Here is a 19,032-nt window from a genome sequence, read left to right on the forward strand (position 1 = left end):
TGGTTTGGAAATATTCCAACTTTCCCGATATCCAATCAGTCATATAGATTAAATATGAAAGCAAAGTACTGTAGATTTTCAGAATCGGAAAACGAATAAGTGCTGGAAATACTCGTGCTAGCACCACTCATGGAGAGAAAGAGACTACATTCAGGTGGTGATAGTGCGAAATTTATTGGAAAAGATTCTCAGGGACAAGATCTGTATGAATTTGGAAACAAAAGGACATATTAGCTATACAGGAGGGGAGGCTGTGCCTTACTAACTTGCTCAAGCTTTTTGTGGCGATGACAAAGATGATTGATGAGGGAAAAGCGGTTGATGCTGTCTGCATGGACTTCAGTAAAGCCTTTGGCAAGGTCCCTCATGGCGGACTGCTCCATAAGACTATAAGACCATAAGACATAGGGATGGAAGTAAGGCCATTCGGCCCATCAAGGTGAAGTCACAAGGTATCAGAGGTGAGCTGGCAAGATGGGCTCAGAATGGCTCTGTCATAAGAGACAAAGGAGAGCATTGGAAGGATGCCTTTTGGAATGGAGGGTTGTGACTAGTGGTGTTGGATAGGGATCAATGCTGGGATCTTTGCTGTTTGTGGCCTAAGCAAATGATTTGAAGGAAACTGTAGATGGTCCAATTAGTAAGTTTGCGGATGATAGAAAGATTGATGGAGTTGCAGATAGTGAGGAGGATTGCCAGAGGATAAAGCAGGATATAAACAAGTTGGAGGCATAGGCAGAAAAATGGCAGATAGAGTTCAATCTGGACAAATGTGATGTGATGCATTTTGGAAGGTCAATTATAGGTGGATGACAGAACTGTTGGGAGTATTGATTTGCAGTGGAATCTAGATGTGCAGGTCCATGGATAACTGAAGGTAGCAGCACCGGTAGATAACTTAGTAAAAAAGGCCTATGGCATGCTTGCCTTCAGTGGAAGGGGCATTAAGCATAAGGATAGGTAAGTCATGTTGCAGCTTTAGTTAGGCTACACTTGGAATATTGCATGCAGTTCTGGTCGCCACACTACCAGAGGACGTGGATGCTTTGGAGAGGGTACAGAAAAGGTTTACCAGGATATTACCTAGTATAGGGGATTTTAGATTTGAAGATAGCTTGGACAGACTGGGTTTGTTTTTAGTGGAACACAGGAGGTTGAAGTGCGACCTGATAGAAAGTTTATCAGATTGTGAATGGCATGGATAAGAGTGGAAAGTATGAGGTTTTTTCACTGAGTGGAAGGGTCACCAGGCGACACAGATTCAAATTTTGTAGGGGTGCTAGGAGGGGGGAGTTTAAAAGATATCTGCGAAGTAAGTTTTTCACCCAGAGGGTGATGTGTGCCTGGAACAAGCTGCTAGGGGAGGTGGTGGAAGTATGCAACCTGTTGGATGATAACCTGGTGTCGTCTGACTTCTGACCTTGACCACCCCAGTCCAACACTGGCACCTCCCCACAATAGCAGCATTCAAGAAATACCTGGATGAATACGTGAATAGGAAGGGAATAGAGGGATATGGATCCTGTAAATGAAGATAATTTTAGTATGGAAGGGCAAAATGTATTGCCGAGGCTTGTAGGGCCTGTTCCTGTGCTGTATTGTTCTTTTTTTTAACATGAAACGTCAATGGAAGGTCAACAGCATAAGATTCAATTTTCTCACCACAAATGCTGCTAGACCTGAATCCTCTCAGCATTTTCTGGTTTTTTTTATGTCAGTAAACTCTAAAAACAGGCTTGAGGCCTTTAGATCAGGAGACCCACTCAAATATAAGGAATCCAAGTATGACCTTCGCAGAGCCATTAAGATAGTCAAGGACCAATACTGATCCAAACTAGAGCCGCAGACAGACACCTGGCAACTATGGCAAGGACTGAATGACATCAGAGGTCCAAAAAAAGAGACAGTGCAAGATAGGAGATGATGACATATCCCTCCCAGGTCATCTCAATGCCTTGTATGCTCGCTTTGAGCAGAATTTCAGTGGAGACGTAACACCTGTTCTGACTATTCCTGATGAACCCATTCCAACAGTCACTGCATCAGAGAGCAGATCAGTTTTCCTTTGTGTGAATCCAAAGAAAGCAATGGGACGAGACGGAGTACCAGGCCTTGCACTCAGAGCATGCGCAGATCAACTGGCAGAGGTCTTCTCAGACATCTTCAACTTCTCCCTGCAGTCCCTGCCTGTTTCAAGAGGGCCAACATCATCCCCGTACCTAAGAAGGCTCACGCAGCATGTCTCAATGATTACTGCCCAATGGCTTTAACTTTGGTGGTCATGAAGTGCTTTGAAAGGCTGATCATGGCATTAATCAATTCCAGCCTCCCCAATGCTCTTGACTCACTCCAATTTGCCTACCAGACAAACAGATCCACGTCAGATGCCATATCACTTGCCCTTCACTCTTGACACCAAGAACAGCTACGTAAGAATCCTACTCATTGACTACAGTTCAGCCTTTAACACTATTATCCGCTCAAGACTGATTACGAAACTTAGTGATCTTGAACTAAGCCGCACTCTCTGCAACTGGATCCTCAATTCCCTGACCCAAAGGCCACAATCAGTGAAGATTTGGACAATATATCATCCTCACGAACACTCAACACTGGAGCCCCCAGGGGTGCACACTCAGTCCCATACTGTACTCACTGTATACCCATGACTGTGTCGCCAAATACCAGACTAACGCCATTTACAAGTTCACTGATGACACAGCCATAGTCATTCGAATCTCAGATGGTGATGAAACAGACTACAGAGTACAGGTGGAAGACCTGGAAAAATGATGCACTGAGAACAACCTAGCTCTCAATGCCGGCAAAACCAAGAAACTCATTATTGACTTTTGGCAGGATGTTACTCATGCCTCCCTACACATTAATAGCACTGAGGTGGAATGAATGGAGAGTGTCAAGCTCCTGGGAGTGATCATCCACTTGGACTCTTCAAGTGGACGCACTGGCTACAAAGGCCCAACAACATCTCTTCTTCCTAATGCAGCTGAGGAAATTTGGCATGACAGAGAATACCCTTGCCAACTTTTATAGGTGTGCCATCAAGAGCATTCTGTCTGGATATATTACTACATTGTATGGCAACTATACCATTCAAGATCGGAGACGGTTACAGAGACTGGTGAACTCAGCCCGGACAATCACAAAGGCCAACCTCCTATCAATAGAATCCATCTACCAAGCCTGCTGTCAAGGAAAGGCCACCCAGCATTCTTAAAGATCCATACCACTCTGACAATGTTATTCTACAACCTTTACCACTGGGGAGAAGGTACAGAAGTCTGAACACACGCACCAACCGTTTTCGCAACAGTTTCTACCCTTCTGTTGTTAGAATACTGAATGGACTCACAAACTCTTAAAATTCGCCTGTATTGTGTTTTTGTTTTTGCTGCTGTTTACCTATTATTTACTTATCTGTGCTACTTAACTATGTGATCTGCCTGTATTGCTTGCAAGACAAAGATTTTCACTGTGCCTCGGTACATGTGACAATAAATTCAATTCAATTCAACTCTACATTCAGGCAAAATTATTTCTCTTGTGTTCGCAGTTCAACTATCACCTGCATAAATTGTATTGATATCTTATGATGGATAATCAACAGAAAATAACATCAAACGTTAAAAACATTTGGTTAAATAAAAGTCATTTTGTGATATAACAGTTTTTTTTTACTATTTAGATATTGCAACTCTGAATTTTTTTGTACCAAGTGATAGTGGTGTATGGGAGCAAAGTACTGCGGATGCTGGACCAAGTTAAAAATCACACAACACAGGTTACAGTCCAATAGGTTTATTCAGAAGCACTAGCTTTTGGAGCCCTCCACAACCACCTGATGAAGGAGCAGCGCTCCGAAAGCTAGTGCTTCCAAATAAACCTGTTGGATAATAACCTGGTGTTGTGTGATTTTTAACTTTGGGCATCTCCAAATCACAAATGCTGGAGATCACAGCAGGTTAGGTAGCATCCCTGGAGACAGAGCAAGTGGTACCACGTACAGACATTCGCCTTATCGCTCTGTTGTGGGAAGGGAAAGCTGGGGAGGAGGGGCGCGCAGGCGCAGTAGCGCATAGTGCATAGAATGTCTGAAGGAGATGGAAGGAGTCCTGGAGTTCCGGGCAGCAGCGCGAGCACAGGCTCTGCACCGGGTAAGCTTCCAATAGCTCTCTCCAGTAATTCAACAGAAGGGATAGATTACAACTAAAAGAAAGTCTTGATCTTTTATTCATAAAAAGAAAGGACTGTTGGGCGGCCTCGTGTAAATGTATCACCGGAAGTTGATGCAATTCCCGCGACGGAGAATATGTTGCTTTCCTGAGGCTCCTGGTTTTGCCCATTCCAAGACATTTGTTTCAATTTTCGACTGGGAAGAGCCCCGTAATGCATCCCCATTTTGTTTTGAAGGACTGTTATTCATCTTTGAGCCTTGCCATTTAATTCAGTAAATTCCTGTAGCAGAAGCTTGGGATTGACACGTGATTTTCATATCTTTTCCACTAGGAATGCTGGATATCAGAAACAAAAACAAGAAATTGCTGGAAAAACGCAGCATCTGTGGAGAGAAAGCAGAGTTAACGTTTCAGGTTCAGTTACCTTTCATCAGAACCCGAATAATTAACTCTGCTTTGTCTCCACAGATGCTGTAGGATCTGCTGTGTTTTTCCAGCAATTTCTCTTTGTGTTTGTGAATGTATTCTGCCTTTTTTGGTGAGTAGGACAATTTGTACAATGCAATATGCATAAAAAAGGACAAATACAGAAAGAAGAATGTAGGAAAATCTCAGCTAGTCAGGTAGTATGTATGTGTCAATAAAGTTAATATTTGGTAATCTGGGAACTGAAAGTATTGCAGTTGGACTACCTATTTCTGTACAGAACAAGTTCAAGAATGCCCTGTAAGGTGATTAGCCAGAACAGGTGGTGTTTGACTGACATCCTTGTAAGACAAAAGGAAGCATATTGAGAATGAAAGATGTGTCAGGCCCAAGGACCATATGAATCATTAAAGCAGAACAATATATTGAGGGTAAGTATGAAAAAAAAAACAAAGTGCAGCAAGTTTCATTGGTCTGGGACTTTTGGAGAAAGTTGAACACAGTTGGGGTGCAGACATCATCCTAGATGAGGATCCCATCAGTATGTCTTCTGTTAACTTGGGAGTTAAGAATGTTAACTTTGGACAAAAGTTAAATCAGGAGTTAATTGCCTGAACCAAGTTTCACGTTCAAGGTCTTTTGTTTTACCTCATGATTTTATTTAAAATTATGAATATTCAATCGCATCTGTTTTAAAGGTGTGACATTTGGAAAACAGTCACATAGAGTCATAGAGTTATAGAGATGACACCGTAGAAACAGACCCTTCGGTCCATGTCGTCCATGCTGACCAGATGTCCCACCTGTCAGCACCTGGCCCATATCCCTTTAAACCCTACCTGTTCATATACACATCCAGATGACTTTTAAATGTTGCAATTGTACTAGCCTCCACACTTCCTCTGGCAGTGCATTCCACACACCCACCACCCTCTGTGTGAAAACTTTGCCTCTTAAGTCTCATTTATATCTTTCCCCTCTCACCCTAAACCTATGCCCTCGTGTTCTGGATTCCCCCACCCCAGTGTTTAATAAATATGTGGGGCTATTGCTGAATATGTTCTCAACCTTGAAACAATTTGTTGTTTTATAAATATGAGAAAGTATAATACTGGCATGGACGAGTTGGGCTGAATTGCCTGTTTTTGTGTAAATCCTGTGTACAGAAATCCAGTTTATGGCATTGTAAACCCTCAAGTGTTATAATTCATGTACCTGAAATTAGAAACAGCCATCATATGAGATTCATTATATCAATAAAATCTAACATCATATTCCTTGGCTTCAACATTTCTTCCAAGAATTTCCAAGAAATAGAGCAAAGTAATGAGACTAAACCACGCAAGGTCCTAAAAGTCAGTAGAAATGACTTATATTGTTGTCTTGTCTATGAAAAATGTATTAAACTTCATTGTAATCTTGTTGCTGCATTGTGTTTGCATATTTTAGATATCGAGGATAAGAAAATCAACACACAAAAGGTAAGTGCTGTCTTTTTTTTGTTGTCATGGTTGTTATAATCCTGGTCCATATTGCCAAACTTTATGGAAAGATCTGGCTAGGGATCAGGAACTTTTTTATGCTTGAAGTGTCAGATCCAGTGGACCTAGTTAGGGAATAAATCCACAAGATTCCATGGTTTTGAAAAGCAACAATGAACTTTACTAGACAATATTGCAATAGTCGTACATTCTGCAAAATGTGGATCAGAAGCTGAATTGGGGTTTCAAGGCAGCAATGACTGCTGTGGAGCACCTCTTTCCGCATCTGTGCTTTCATTGATTTTTCTCCACTTTTATGTTTTCAGCAAGGTACTTACAGCAATTTTCAAGCCTTGAAGTGGGCTCACAGTGGGAAAACGTGTGGGAAGTACTGATCTACAATATATATGTATTCTTCTTTCCTACACTTAAAAGTGACATAGTAATTATGGGTAGTAGACTGATTCAGCACCACACAGCACACGTGAAATAGAAAGCATGATGAAGATTGATGCCATCGGTTTCTCAGCAATTCCCCTGCATTGGATGATAATGACACTGTGGATCATCAAATCCAATAAACTTCACGAGGCTTCACAGTTCTTCGCTTGTACTCCTCTGGTTTTTGGAATGTCCTCACAAAAACTGCTTGGTCATAGACTACCTCAATTACAGCTTCTGCTCTAGTGAATCACCCTCCTTTCCTGGGACTCCTGTACCCTATACACATCAAAACATCACTCCAGGACTTATTCACAAGTGTGACTTTGGCTCCTCTCCACTGTCAATCAGCTTCAAATGAAAACAGTCCCTGGATTTTTCCTTGAGTTCTATATTCTCTCTAATCTTGTACAGTTTTCCCCACAAAATACTGCTTGTGGCCTCTTGTCTGAATAGTTCGTCTGTGCTGCAGTATGTGGTTGCTCGTTGGAATAATGTTCTGATGCAGCTTTGATCATCCCAACATCCACAGACAAAGCTGCAGAGGACAATCACCTATACAGTGTATTCAAAAAGAACCCAATGAACAAGTCCGCAGATTTCTCAGCAACAAACCCAATCAAGCTGACAAAACACGACCAGAAACCCTAGCCATTCTCCCTGCATCAAGGACATCTCTGAAATGACTGCCAGACTACTCAGACCCCTTGGCATCATGGTAGCCCACAAATCCACCAACACATTAAAACTGCAGCTAATGAACTTGAAAGACCCTATACAGACTATAAGCAAAACTAATGTCATTTACAAAATACCGCACAAGGACTGTAACAAACACTACATTGGACAAACAGGCAGAAAACTAGGCACCAGGATATATGAACATCAACTAGCCACAAAATGACATGACCCTCTCTCACTAGTATCCTTAGATACAGATGAGGAAGGACACTACCTCGACTGGGACAGCACATCCATCCTCGGATAAACCAGAGACAGTCACAAGAATTTCTAGCAGCATGGCAGTCCTACCGGAACTCTATCAACAAATTGACTTGGACTCGGGTTTATCACCACCTCCCCCCCCCCCCCCCCCCACCCCCCGAGAAAAAGAACAGGAAATGACATCACCAACCCAAAGGAACCCAAACATATAAATAAAAAGCAGGAATCATCAGCAGTGCTTCTTCCGGAGGCCCACTGAAGATGTTACCTTGTATGGTGATGAAATGTCTGAAACTGAACCTTCCAGCTCAGCGAGCAAATCCACAACCTCAACCTGAACCTCAAATCTTCTCAAAACTTACGAATGGACACACTTAAGCTTTGAGTAATTTACAAAGCAGTTGGTACTTGTTTGATTTGAGTGGATCAGATAAAGTAAACCTCCCATATCTGTTGAATTCCAGCAAGCCTGTAGTTTGTGTTAATGGTCACGTGATTTGTAACTTTCTCTGCAAACAGTGAAATAATATAATGGAAAAAAATGAACTAAGCACCATTATATTAACATTTTTGTTTCCCCACTTTAATCCTATGGAAACTGTATTAAAGAAAAGGAAGTAATTCCATTGGATGTGCTACAGTGTTGCTAGGTGAAAATAGAACAATAATAAACATCTTTTACATAAAATAGAATCATAGTAGGAGGGTCATAGAGTTATGCAGCAGGGAAACAGACCTTTTAGTCCAATTTGCCTGCATCGTCCAGAGATCCTAAACTGATCAAGTTCTGGTTGCAAGCATTTGGCCCATATCCCCCTCAACTCTTATTATTGGTATATCCATTTAGATGACTTTTAAAGTTTGTAATTGAACCCACATCCATCACCACCTCTTGCAGGTTGTTATACAGCATGAAAATAGATTTATATCAGCATTTAAAGATATAGTTATTACTGTTGTGAAGATTTTTTAGAAAGTAACTTGAAGTGACCTATTATGTTATGGTCAGAAAAACTGGGTCACAATGTACCCAAGCTGGATTCTAGCCTGCGGCAGTAAATGTGAAGAGTTCATGGACTTTGTCACTCTGATCAAGACCATCTAATAAATTGCCCTTGTCCAAAATCACTTCTCTTTCACACTTATTTCCTACCTCCTGTCATGTACTTTCTGTGTTCACCTGGTCCATAAGACTCATTGTGCTCCCTTCATCGTAATCCCATTAAACAACGAACTGTCGAACTTCCTTTTTGATCCCCATGTTATCCAAATTGTGAATTGCTCTCTCTCGTTTGGTATTGTATGTTTGTCTGCCTCACTGTTTGTCTCTCTGTCTCACACTCTGTCTTTCTGTGTGTGTGTGTGTGTGTGTGTGTCTGCTCCTCTTTCTAGCTGTCATATATCTCTTTCTCTCTCTGTCCCTCCGCAACCCCCTCTGCCCCTCCCTCCTGTATTTTTAAAAAATCTTCTCTTTTATAAAAAGTTGACTGCATCTTCCTTGCTAATTATCACCTCATCCTAATTATGCTGTCTGATCCCTGAACATTCTGCTGTCTTCTGAATCCCTGCCATTTTTACCCAAAATTCCATTATTGATGCACTCCCATCAGGCTCCAGCCAAACGCTACCAAAACTTTACAAAAAATGTCCGCTTTGTCTGTACAAGGGATACAATTCTTGCTTATCGTTTTTGACCCGTCTGCAGTTTTTGATGCATTTAACCTCCTTTCCACTTTCCACTTCCACACAGTTATCCCTGGTGTCCCACAAACATCAATCCTTGGCCCCTGCCTATATCCTGTGTATGTGCTGCTCCTTGTAAAGTACAATGTTTTAGCTTGTTCATTGTGGGCACCCAACTCTGCCTTGCCATCAGTTCTTTTGAACCCTTTGCTTGCTTAGCGAAAAAAGAAAACCAACAGACAGACTGAAAATCAAAACAAATTTGCTTACTTAACTAGGAGATAGTAAGGACTGCAGATGCTGAAAGTCAGAGTTAATAGGTGTGAAGCTGGTAAAGCACAGCAGGTCAGACAGTATTTGAAGAGCAGCAAAGTCAACATTTCTGGCCAAAACCCTTTGTCAGGACTGGGGAGGGAGCACAAAAGTATGTAGAGGGAGTGGGGTTGGGCTGGGTGAAAGGTAGGTGGGATGGGGATAGGTGAATTTAAGTAGGAAGTTGTTGTAATTGGTCAGTGGGAAGGGTGGAGTGGATAGGTGACTAGGAAAATGGACAAGTTAGAATAGATCGGAGAGGTGAGGAGGAGGAGTGGGGCTGAACATGGGATAAGGCTGGGGAAGGAGGGTTTAGAAGGTGCTGTATGAGAGGTCTTGGTCAATGTAAAGAAAATTCTAGCTTCTGCCATCACGATTTGTAGCTGCAGACTACATGTATATAAATATGTATGTTGTCACAGCAGCTCTGACCCAATGAGGTCAGGTTAGTTCAGATGTGGATCAGATTGGTGTCAAACTGTGGGGTTCTCATTGCTTAGGGTGGATTAGGGGTTTGCCTCCTTGCCCTGCCAGTGGTCTAAGTTTCCTTTGGGTAGAGAAGTGAAGAAGAAGGTGATAAATGGATAGGGAAGACCTATTTTCCTTAACTAAGTGGTCAATAACTAGGGTTAGATTTAAAGTAATTGACAAACATGGGAAGGATGTCAAGGAGAAATTCTCCCACCCAGCTGATTGAGGGTATCAACAAGTTGCTGCATGAAATGATGATAGAGGCAGTAATCTTCATCATATTAGAGAAAACTATACTTGGAAGTGCGTGAAAGGAGATTTCCCCTGATCTTCATTATCTCCTTGAATGGACATCTTGTTGAGAGCAATCTTTCCCACTACACTTTGGAAATTCAGCTCTTTTGTCCATGTTTTGAAGTCTGGAACTGAATGACTTTATTGGCATCTAAAATGAGCATATGGAGCAAGCTATTGAAGAGTTGATGTTGAGATTTAATTGTCATGACACCTTCCACCAACCTATTGCTAATTGAATGTAAATTAATTGGAACGGTATTTGGCCATATTGGATTTGTCTGGCCATTTTGCAGATACGACATAACGAGGCAGCTTTATACTACTCAGTGTTATAGCTGAACTGAAATAGTCGAAAGAGACAGTGGAGGTCTTCAACACTACAGTTGAAATGGCTGCCAGTGAAACAATTACCGTAGACATAAATATAGACATGCCATTCTTTAAGTTCATAATTGCCATATAACAGCTAAGTGAAGTGATTGAAGCAAAATGTTGTGTGAAAGTCTGACACATTCACAGCAGGGTAACTCTTGACATGCCTACTATGAACATGTTTTGTACAGAGAATATTAAAACACAATGTAATTGAAGCCTGTCAACATACCTTTTGGGAACAAAAACCGAGGTTGCTGTAAAATCTCAGCAGGTCTGGCAGTATCTGTGAAGAGAAATCAAAATTAACGTTTCTGGTCTGGTGGCCCTTCCTCAGAATCTTTTGGGATACTGGTTGACTTGCAGTCATGGTAAAGGGATGAAACTATCACCTAACAAAGTAACTGACAAGTGTGTTGGATCACGTACTGCCTTTGATTCAGCTAGACTGTAGAATTGCCAGTGCAGTAACTGCCATAGAACTAATTAGTATATTGTGATTTAATGGCGTTGCATTCAAAAATAAAATCATAAATTGATGCAAGTCATAGAGATATACAACATGGAAACAGACCCTTCGCTCGATGTTGACAAATGTCGTACATTAATATAGTCCCATTTCCCAGCATTTGGCCCATAGACCTCGAAACCCTTCCTATTCATTTACCTATCCAGATGTCTTCTAAATATACTAATTGTACCAGCCTCCAGTATTTCCTCTGGCACCTCATTCCATTCATGCACAAACCTCTGTGTGAAACAGTTTAAATCTTTCTCCTGTCACCTTAAGCCTATGGCCTCTAGCTTTGGGCTCCTCCACCCCAGGAAAAAGACCTTGTCTATTTACCATATCCATACCCCTCATGATTTTATTAGCTTCTATAAGGTCACCCCTCAGCCTCTGATGCTCCAGGGAAAATAGCCCTAGTCTATTCAGCCTCTCCCTATAGCTCAAGCCTTCCAAGCCCAGCAACATCCTTGTGAATCTTTTCTGATCACTTCCAAGTTTCCCAACATCTTTCCTATTGGAGGGAGACCAGAATTGCACGCAGTATTCCAAAAGTGGCTTAACCTATGTCCTGTGCAGCTGCAACATTACCACCCAATTTGTATACGCAAGTAATCTGGATCGGTATTTTTCCATAACAAGGCGAACTAAAGTAAACATATAATGAATGGCTAGTGTCTGGAGTAAACTCTGTAATATTGCTGACTAATTTCCTTGCTGACACATACATTTGTTCTAAACTGTTAATAATGTTAAATTTTGTTTTGACTCTTTATGTTCAGACTGTAAATGGCACTGGCCCAAATTAATCGCCTTTCTGCAAAATCAAGTCTTGAGATTTAGGAAACTCGCACCCTACTCAGAATTTGATTATATGTGTAACACAGTTTTGTGAAATAATAATCAGATGTATCTTTGTAACATAACTCACAGTAGATCAATAATGTATCACCCAGGCATTCTTCTTCCAGTGAATACTGAACACGATGGGAAGTATGTTGGCCGAGCTGTTAGCTTGTATTGTATTTTCAGTAGCTTAATGAATGTAAAAGATGATTTATTTCAATTTTCTGTAAAAAAGAAATAAGACAGACCCATTTGTTTGAAATCCATAATTGGAAAGATGCTTAGTATAATCATTTGGGGAGCAATGTATGACTACTTTGCCAAAGAGAGATGTGTTAAGGACATGTCTTATAAATTATATCCGTAGTTTGAAGATCGTATTGGATGAGTGAAGCTGATTAAACATTGTTGTTTGAGACTTCCAAGAAAACAAGGCATGATCAGACAAAACATTGAATCCTTGAAATGTGTGTTTTTGGACTAGGCCTATGACAAGCCATAAGCTGTATTTTCCTTGCAGTATGCCAAATAGTGATGTGCTGTCAGCTTTGTAGAAAAGTGTGATTGCTGGCAGTAATAAATACGGCTGATCTTTTATTGAAATTCTGCATTTTTATTATGGACTTTCTGACTTGAATACTTGTTTATATAAATGAGGAACTGAACATTTATTATTTAAAATTAGGGCTCAGGTTTGTTGATTTGTGTTGGAATCTCTGTTTCTAACCCAGATCAGACAAACCTTCACTCACTTAGCTATCTGGGAGCTTTCTGAATAGACTTCTAAGACAAAATCCTGCATAACAGAAGCAGTCCAGCAAGTCAAGCATGTGGCATTGCAGTGAATTTTTGCAGAAACCATTCCGTCCTACATCACAATAGCTCCTTTATTCCCTGTTTACAGGGGAACCTCGATTATCTGAACGTGATGGGCGGGCACTATTTCGTTCGGATAATCGATTGAGTGCTTTTCCTCTGGGGCTCGACGTTTTAAAAGTCTGCTCCCTGTTCAGGAGACTGCAGCAGCACACAGCGCGTGAACCCCCGCCCCAACAATGACCCCCACGCCGTCAGACACTGCCTCCCCGTCCCAACACCGCCTCCCCGCCCCCAACTCCATCTAACACTGCCCCTGCCCCCTCAACACCACCCAACCCCATGCAACACCTCCCACCACCCCCCGCACCAACCCTGTCCAACACCGCCCCCCTGTCCCCAACACTGCCTCCCCGCCCGGAACACCGCCCCAACCCCGTCCCCCCGCCCCCAACATCGTCCAAAACTGCCCCCCTGCCCGTCCCCGAGCCCCCAATTCCGTCCCCCTCGCCCCCAACCCTGTCCAACACCGTCCCCAACCCTGTCCAACACTGCTGCCCGCCCCCAACCCTGTCCAACACCCTCTGTGCGTCCAACACCTTCCCCTGCCCCCAAAACCGCCCCCCCACCTCCAACCCTGTCCAACACTGCCCCCTGCCCCCAACCCTGTGCCCTCGCTCCCAACTCTGTCCAACACTGCCCCCAGCGCCCAACACCGTCCACCGCCCCCCAGCCCCCAACTCTGTCCAATCCTGCCCAGCCCCCAACACAGCCCCCAGCGCCCAACTCCGTCCAACACTGCTCCAGCCCCCAACCCTCATCCAACACTGCCCCCAGCACCCAACCCTGTCCGACACTGCCCCCCAACCCCGTCCAACACTGCCCCCAGCCCCCAAGCCCGTCCAACACTGCCCCCAGCCCCCAACCCCGTCTAACACTGCCCCCCAGCCCTCAACCCCTTTCAATCCTGACCCCCAGCACTTCCCCCAGCACCCAGCCCTGTCCGACACTGCCCCCCAACCCTGTCCAACACTGACCCCAGGCCCCAACCCCATCCAACACTGCCCCCAACCCCGTCTAACACTGCACCCCAGCCCTCAACCCCTTCCAACACTGACCCCCAGCACTGCCCCCGGCCTCCAACCCTGTCCAACACTGCCCCCAACCCTGTCCAACACTGCCCCCCAGCCCCCAACCCTGTCCAACACTGCCCCCCAGCTCCCAATCCTGTCCAACAATGCCCCCGCCCCCAACACCGCCCCCAAACCCCCAATCCTGTCCAATACTGCACCCCAACCCCGTCCAACACTGACCCCCAACACTGACCTCAGCCCCCAACCCCATCCACCCCAGCCCCCAACAATGCCACCCCACCCCCAACCCTCCCCAACATTGCCCCCAGCCCCTAACCTCGTCTAACACCGCCTCCCTGCCCCCAACCCTGCCCAACACTGCCCCCAGCCCCCAACACCGTCCAACCCCACCCCTAACACCAGCCCCCAACCCTTGTCCAACACCAGCCCTCCAGTCCCCCAACCCTATCCAACAATGTCTCTGCCCCCAACCCTGTCCAACATTGCCCCCAACCCTGTCCAACATTGCCCCCAACCTCGTCCAACCCCGCCCCCAACTCTGTCCAACTCTGCCCCCTGTCCCCAACATCGTCCAACCCAGCTTCCAGCCCCCAACCTCGTCCAACCTCGCCCCCAACTCTGTCCAACTCTGTCCAACTCTGCCCCCAGCCCCCAACCTCGTCCAACCCAGCTTCCAGCCCCCAACCCTGTCCAACCCCACCCCTAAAACCGCTCCCCAGCCCCTAACTCTGTCCAACACTGCCCCAACCCACCAATCCTGCCCAACACTGCCCCCAGCCCCCAACACCGTCCAACCCCACCCCTAACACCAGCCCCCAACCCCTGTCCAACACCAGCCCCCCAGTCCCCCAACCCCTATCCAACACTGCCCCTGCCCCCAACCCTGTCCAACATTGCCCCCAACCTCGTCCAAATCTGCCCCCAGCCCCCAACCTCGTCCAACCCAGCTTCCAGCCCCCAACCCTGTCCAACCCCACCCCTAAAACCGCTCCCCAGCCCCTAACTCTGTCCAACACTGCCCCAAGCCACCAACCCTGTCCAACACTGCCCCCCAGACCCAACCCTGTCCAACACCGCTCCCCCGCTCCCAACACTGCCCCCCAGCTCCCAACCCTGTCCAACACTGCCCCCGCCTCCAACACCACCCCCAAACGTGTCCAATACTGCCCCCGAACACTGACCCCAGCCCCAACCCCATCCACCCCAGCCCCCAACAATGCCATCCCACCCCCAACCCTCTCCAACATTGCCCCCAGCCCCTAACCTCGTACAACACCGCCTCCCTGCCCCCAACCCTGTCCAACACTGCCCCCAGCCCCCAACACCGTCCAACCCCACCCCCTAACAACAGCCCCCAACCCTGTCCAACCCCGCCCCAACCCTGTCCAACATTGCCCCCAACCTCATCCAACCCCGCCCCAACTCTGTCCGACTCTGCCCCCAGCCCCCAACCTCGTCCAACCCAGCCTCCAGCCCCCAACCCTGTCCAACCCCACCCGCAAAACCGCTCCCCAGCCCCCAACTCTGCCCCCAGCCCTAACCCCATCCAGCCCCACCCCCAACACCGCCTCCCCGCCCCCAACTCTGTCTAACACTGCCCCCGCCCCCTCAACACCACCCACCCAACACTACCCCCAACCCCATGCAACACCTCCCACCACCCCCTGCCCCAACCCTGTCCATCACCACCCCCCGTCTCCAACACCGTCCAGCACTGCCCCCCCGAGCCCCCAATCCCGTCCCCCTGCCCCAACACTCTGTCCCCCTTGCCTCCAACCCTGTACAACACTGCCCCCAACCCTGTCCAACAATATCCCTTCCCCCAACCCTGTCCAACACCCTTCTCTGCCCCCCACCCCGCCCAACACCTCCCCCCGCCCCCAACACCGCCACCTCACCCCAACCCCATCCAGTGCTCCCCGCCCCAACACGGCCCCCTGCTTCCAACCCTGTCCAACACTGTCCCCTGCCCCCAACACAGTCCAACACTGCCCCCCACTCCCAACCCTGTGCCCTCGCCCCCAACCCTGCCCCCAGCGTCCAACCCTGTCCAACACCATCCACCGGCCCCCCAGCCCCCAACTCTGTCCAACCCTGCCCCAACCCCGCCCAACACTGCCCCAGCCCCCAACCCTGCCCAACACTGCCCCAGCGCCGAACCCCGTCCAATGCCGCTCCCCCAGCCCCCAACTCTGTCCAACACTGCTCCAGCCCTCAAAACCCCGTCCAACACCGCCCACTGCCACCCAGCCCCCAACCCCATCCAACACTGCCCCTAGCCCCCAACCTTATCTAATACTGGCCCCCAACCCTCAACCCCTTCCAACACTGCCCCCCCTGCACTGCCCCCAGCCCCCAACCCCGTCCAACGCTGCCCCCCAACACTGACCCCAGCCCCCAACCCCATCCAACACTGCCCCCAGCCCCCAACCTCTTCCAACACTGCCCCCCCCCAGCGTCCAACACTGTCCAACACCACCCCCGCCCCCAACACTGCCCCCCAGCCCCCAACCCTGTCCAACACTGCCCCCAGCCCCAACCCTGTCCAACACTGCCCCCGCCCCCAACCCCATCCAACACCGCCCCCCACCCCCAATCATGTCCAACACTGCCCCCTCAACCCCGTCCAACACTGCCCCCTCAACCCCGTCCAACACTGCCCCCCAACACTGACCCCAGCCCCCAACAATGCCACCCCACCCCCAACCCTGTCCAACATTGCCCCCAGCCCCTAACCCTGTCCAACACTGCCCCCAGCCCCCAACACCGTCCAACCCCACCCCTAACGCCAGCCCCCAACCCTGTCCAACACCGCCCCCCAGTCCCTCAACCCTGTCCAACACTGCCCCAGCGCCCAACCCTGTCCAACCCCGCCACTGCCCCCAACCTCGTCCAACCCCGCCCCCAACTCTGTCCAACTCTACCCCCAGCCCCCAACACCGTCCAACCCCACCCCTAACGCCAGCCCCCAACCCTGTCCAACACCGCCCCCCAGTCCCTCAACCCTGTCCAACACTGCCCCAGCGCCTAACCCTGTCCAACCTCGCCCCCGCCCCCAACCCTGTCCAACACTGCCCCCAACCTCGTCCAACCCCGCCCCCAACTCTGTCCAACTCTACCCCCAGCCCCCAACACCGTCCAACACTGCCCCCCACTCCCAACCCTGTGCCCTCGCCCCCAACCCTGCCCCCAGCGTCCAACCCTGTCCAACACCATCCACCGGCCCCCCAGCCCCCAACTCTGTCCAACTCTACCCCCAGCCCCCAACACCGTCCAACCCCACCCCTAACGCCAGCCCCCAACCCTGTCCAACACCGCCCCCCAGTCCCTCAACCCTGTCCAACACTGCCCCAGCGCCTAACCCTGTCCAACCTCGCCCCCGCCCCCAACCCTGTCCAACACTGCCCCCAACCTCGTCCAACCCCGCCCCCAACTCTGTCCAACTCTACCCCCAGCCCCCAACACAGTCCAACACTGCCCCCCACTCCCAACCCTGTGCCCTCGCCCCCAACCCTGCCCCCAGCGTCCAACCCTGTCCAACACCATCCACCGGCCCCCCAGCCCCCAACTCTGTCCAACCCTGCCCCAACCCCGCCCAACACTGCCCCAGCCCCCAACACTGCCCCAGCGCCGAACCCCGTCCAATGCCGCTCCCCCAGCCCCCAACTCTGTCCAACACTGCTCCAGCCCTCAAAACCCCGTCCAACACCGCCCACTGCCACCCAGCCCCCAACCCCATCCAACACTGCCCCTAGCCCCCAACCTTATCTAATACTGGCCCCCAACCCTCAACCCCTTCCAACACTGCCCCCCCTGCACTGCCCCCAGCCCCCAACCCCGTCCAACGCTGCCCCCCAACACTGACCCCAGCCCCCAACCCCATCCAACACTGCCCCCAGCCCCCAACCTCTTCCAACACTGCCCCCCCCAGCGTCCAACACTGTCCAACACCACCCCCGCCCCCAACACTGCCCCCCAGCCCCCAACCCTGTCCAACACTGCCCCCAGCCCCAACCCTGTCCAACACTGCCCCCGCCCCCAACCCCATCCAACACCGCCCCCCACCCCCAATCATGTCCAACACTGCCCCCTCAACCCCGTCCAACACTGCCCCCTCAACCCCGTCCAACACTGCCCCCCAACACTGACCCCAGCCCCCAACAATGCCACCCCACCCCCAACCCTGTCCAACATTGCCCCCAGCCCCTAACCCTGTCCAACACTGCCCCCAGCCCCCAACACCGTCCAACCCCACCCCTAACGCCAGCCCCCAACCCTGTCCAACACCGCCCCCCAGTCCCTCAACCCTGTCCAACACTGCCCCAGCGCCCAACCCTGTCCAACCCCGCCACTGCCCCCAACCTCGTCCAACCCCGCCCCCAACTCTGTCCAACTCTACCCCCAGCCCCCAACACCGTCCAACCCCACCCCTAACGCCAGCCCCCAACCCTGTCCAACACCGCCCCCCAGTCCCTCAACCCTGTCCAACACTGCCCCAGCGCCTAACCCTGTCCAACCTCGCCCCCGCCCCCAACCCTGTCCAACACTGCCCCCAACCTCGTCCAACCCCGCCCCCAACTCTGTCCAACTCTACCCCCAGCCCCCAACACCGTCCAACCCCACCCCTACCGCCAGCCCCCAACCCTGTCCAACACCGCCCCCCAGTCCCTCAACCCTGTCCAACACTGCCCCAGCGCCTAACCTTGTCCAACCTCGCCCCCGCCCCCAACCCTGTCCAACACTGCCCCCAACCTCGTCCAACCCCGCCCCCAACTCTGTCCAACTCTACCCCCAGCCCCTAACCCCGTCCAACCCAACCCCCAACACCGCTCCCCAGCCCCCAATTCTGTCCAACACTGCCCCCAGCCCCAACCCTGTCCAACCCCGCCCCCAACACCATCCAACACAGCCCCCAACCCTGTCCAACACTGTCCCCACCTCCAGCCCCCAACCCTGTCCAACACCGTCCCCCAGCCCCCAACACCGCCCCCTCTACCCCCAACCCCGTCCAACACTGCCCCCGCCCCGAACACCACCTCCCGCCCCCAACCTTGTCAAAACACTGCCCACCGCGCCTCACACCCACCCGAAACCATCCAAACCTGCCTCCTGCCTCTAACACTGCCCCCAACCTCGTCCAACAC

At 49.4% G+C, this 19,032-nt stretch overlaps 1 protein-coding gene across 2 annotated transcripts in view; it reads left to right on the forward strand.

Annotated features, from left to right (window-relative positions):
* The first annotated feature begins 4,083 nt into the window (after positions 1–4,083).
* Positions 4,084–19,032, forward strand: part of eif2b4 (eukaryotic translation initiation factor 2B, subunit 4 delta) — a 51,430-nt gene continuing 36,481 nt past the window's right edge. For both annotated transcript variants that reach the window (XM_072554491.1, XM_072554497.1), the window contains exons 1-2: positions 4,084–4,175; positions 6,072–6,103. In XM_072554491.1, coding sequence (XP_072410592.1) covers positions 4,109–4,175; positions 6,072–6,103 — 99 coding nt within the window. In that variant the 5' untranslated portion in view covers positions 4,084–4,108. The remainder of the gene's footprint in view (positions 4,176–6,071; positions 6,104–19,032) is intronic.

Source organism: Chiloscyllium punctatum, chromosome 3 (genome assembly GCF_047496795.1).
Source record: "Chiloscyllium punctatum isolate Juve2018m chromosome 3, sChiPun1.3, whole genome shotgun sequence".
Classification (NCBI taxonomy): Eukaryota; Metazoa; Chordata; class Chondrichthyes; order Orectolobiformes; family Hemiscylliidae; genus Chiloscyllium; species Chiloscyllium punctatum.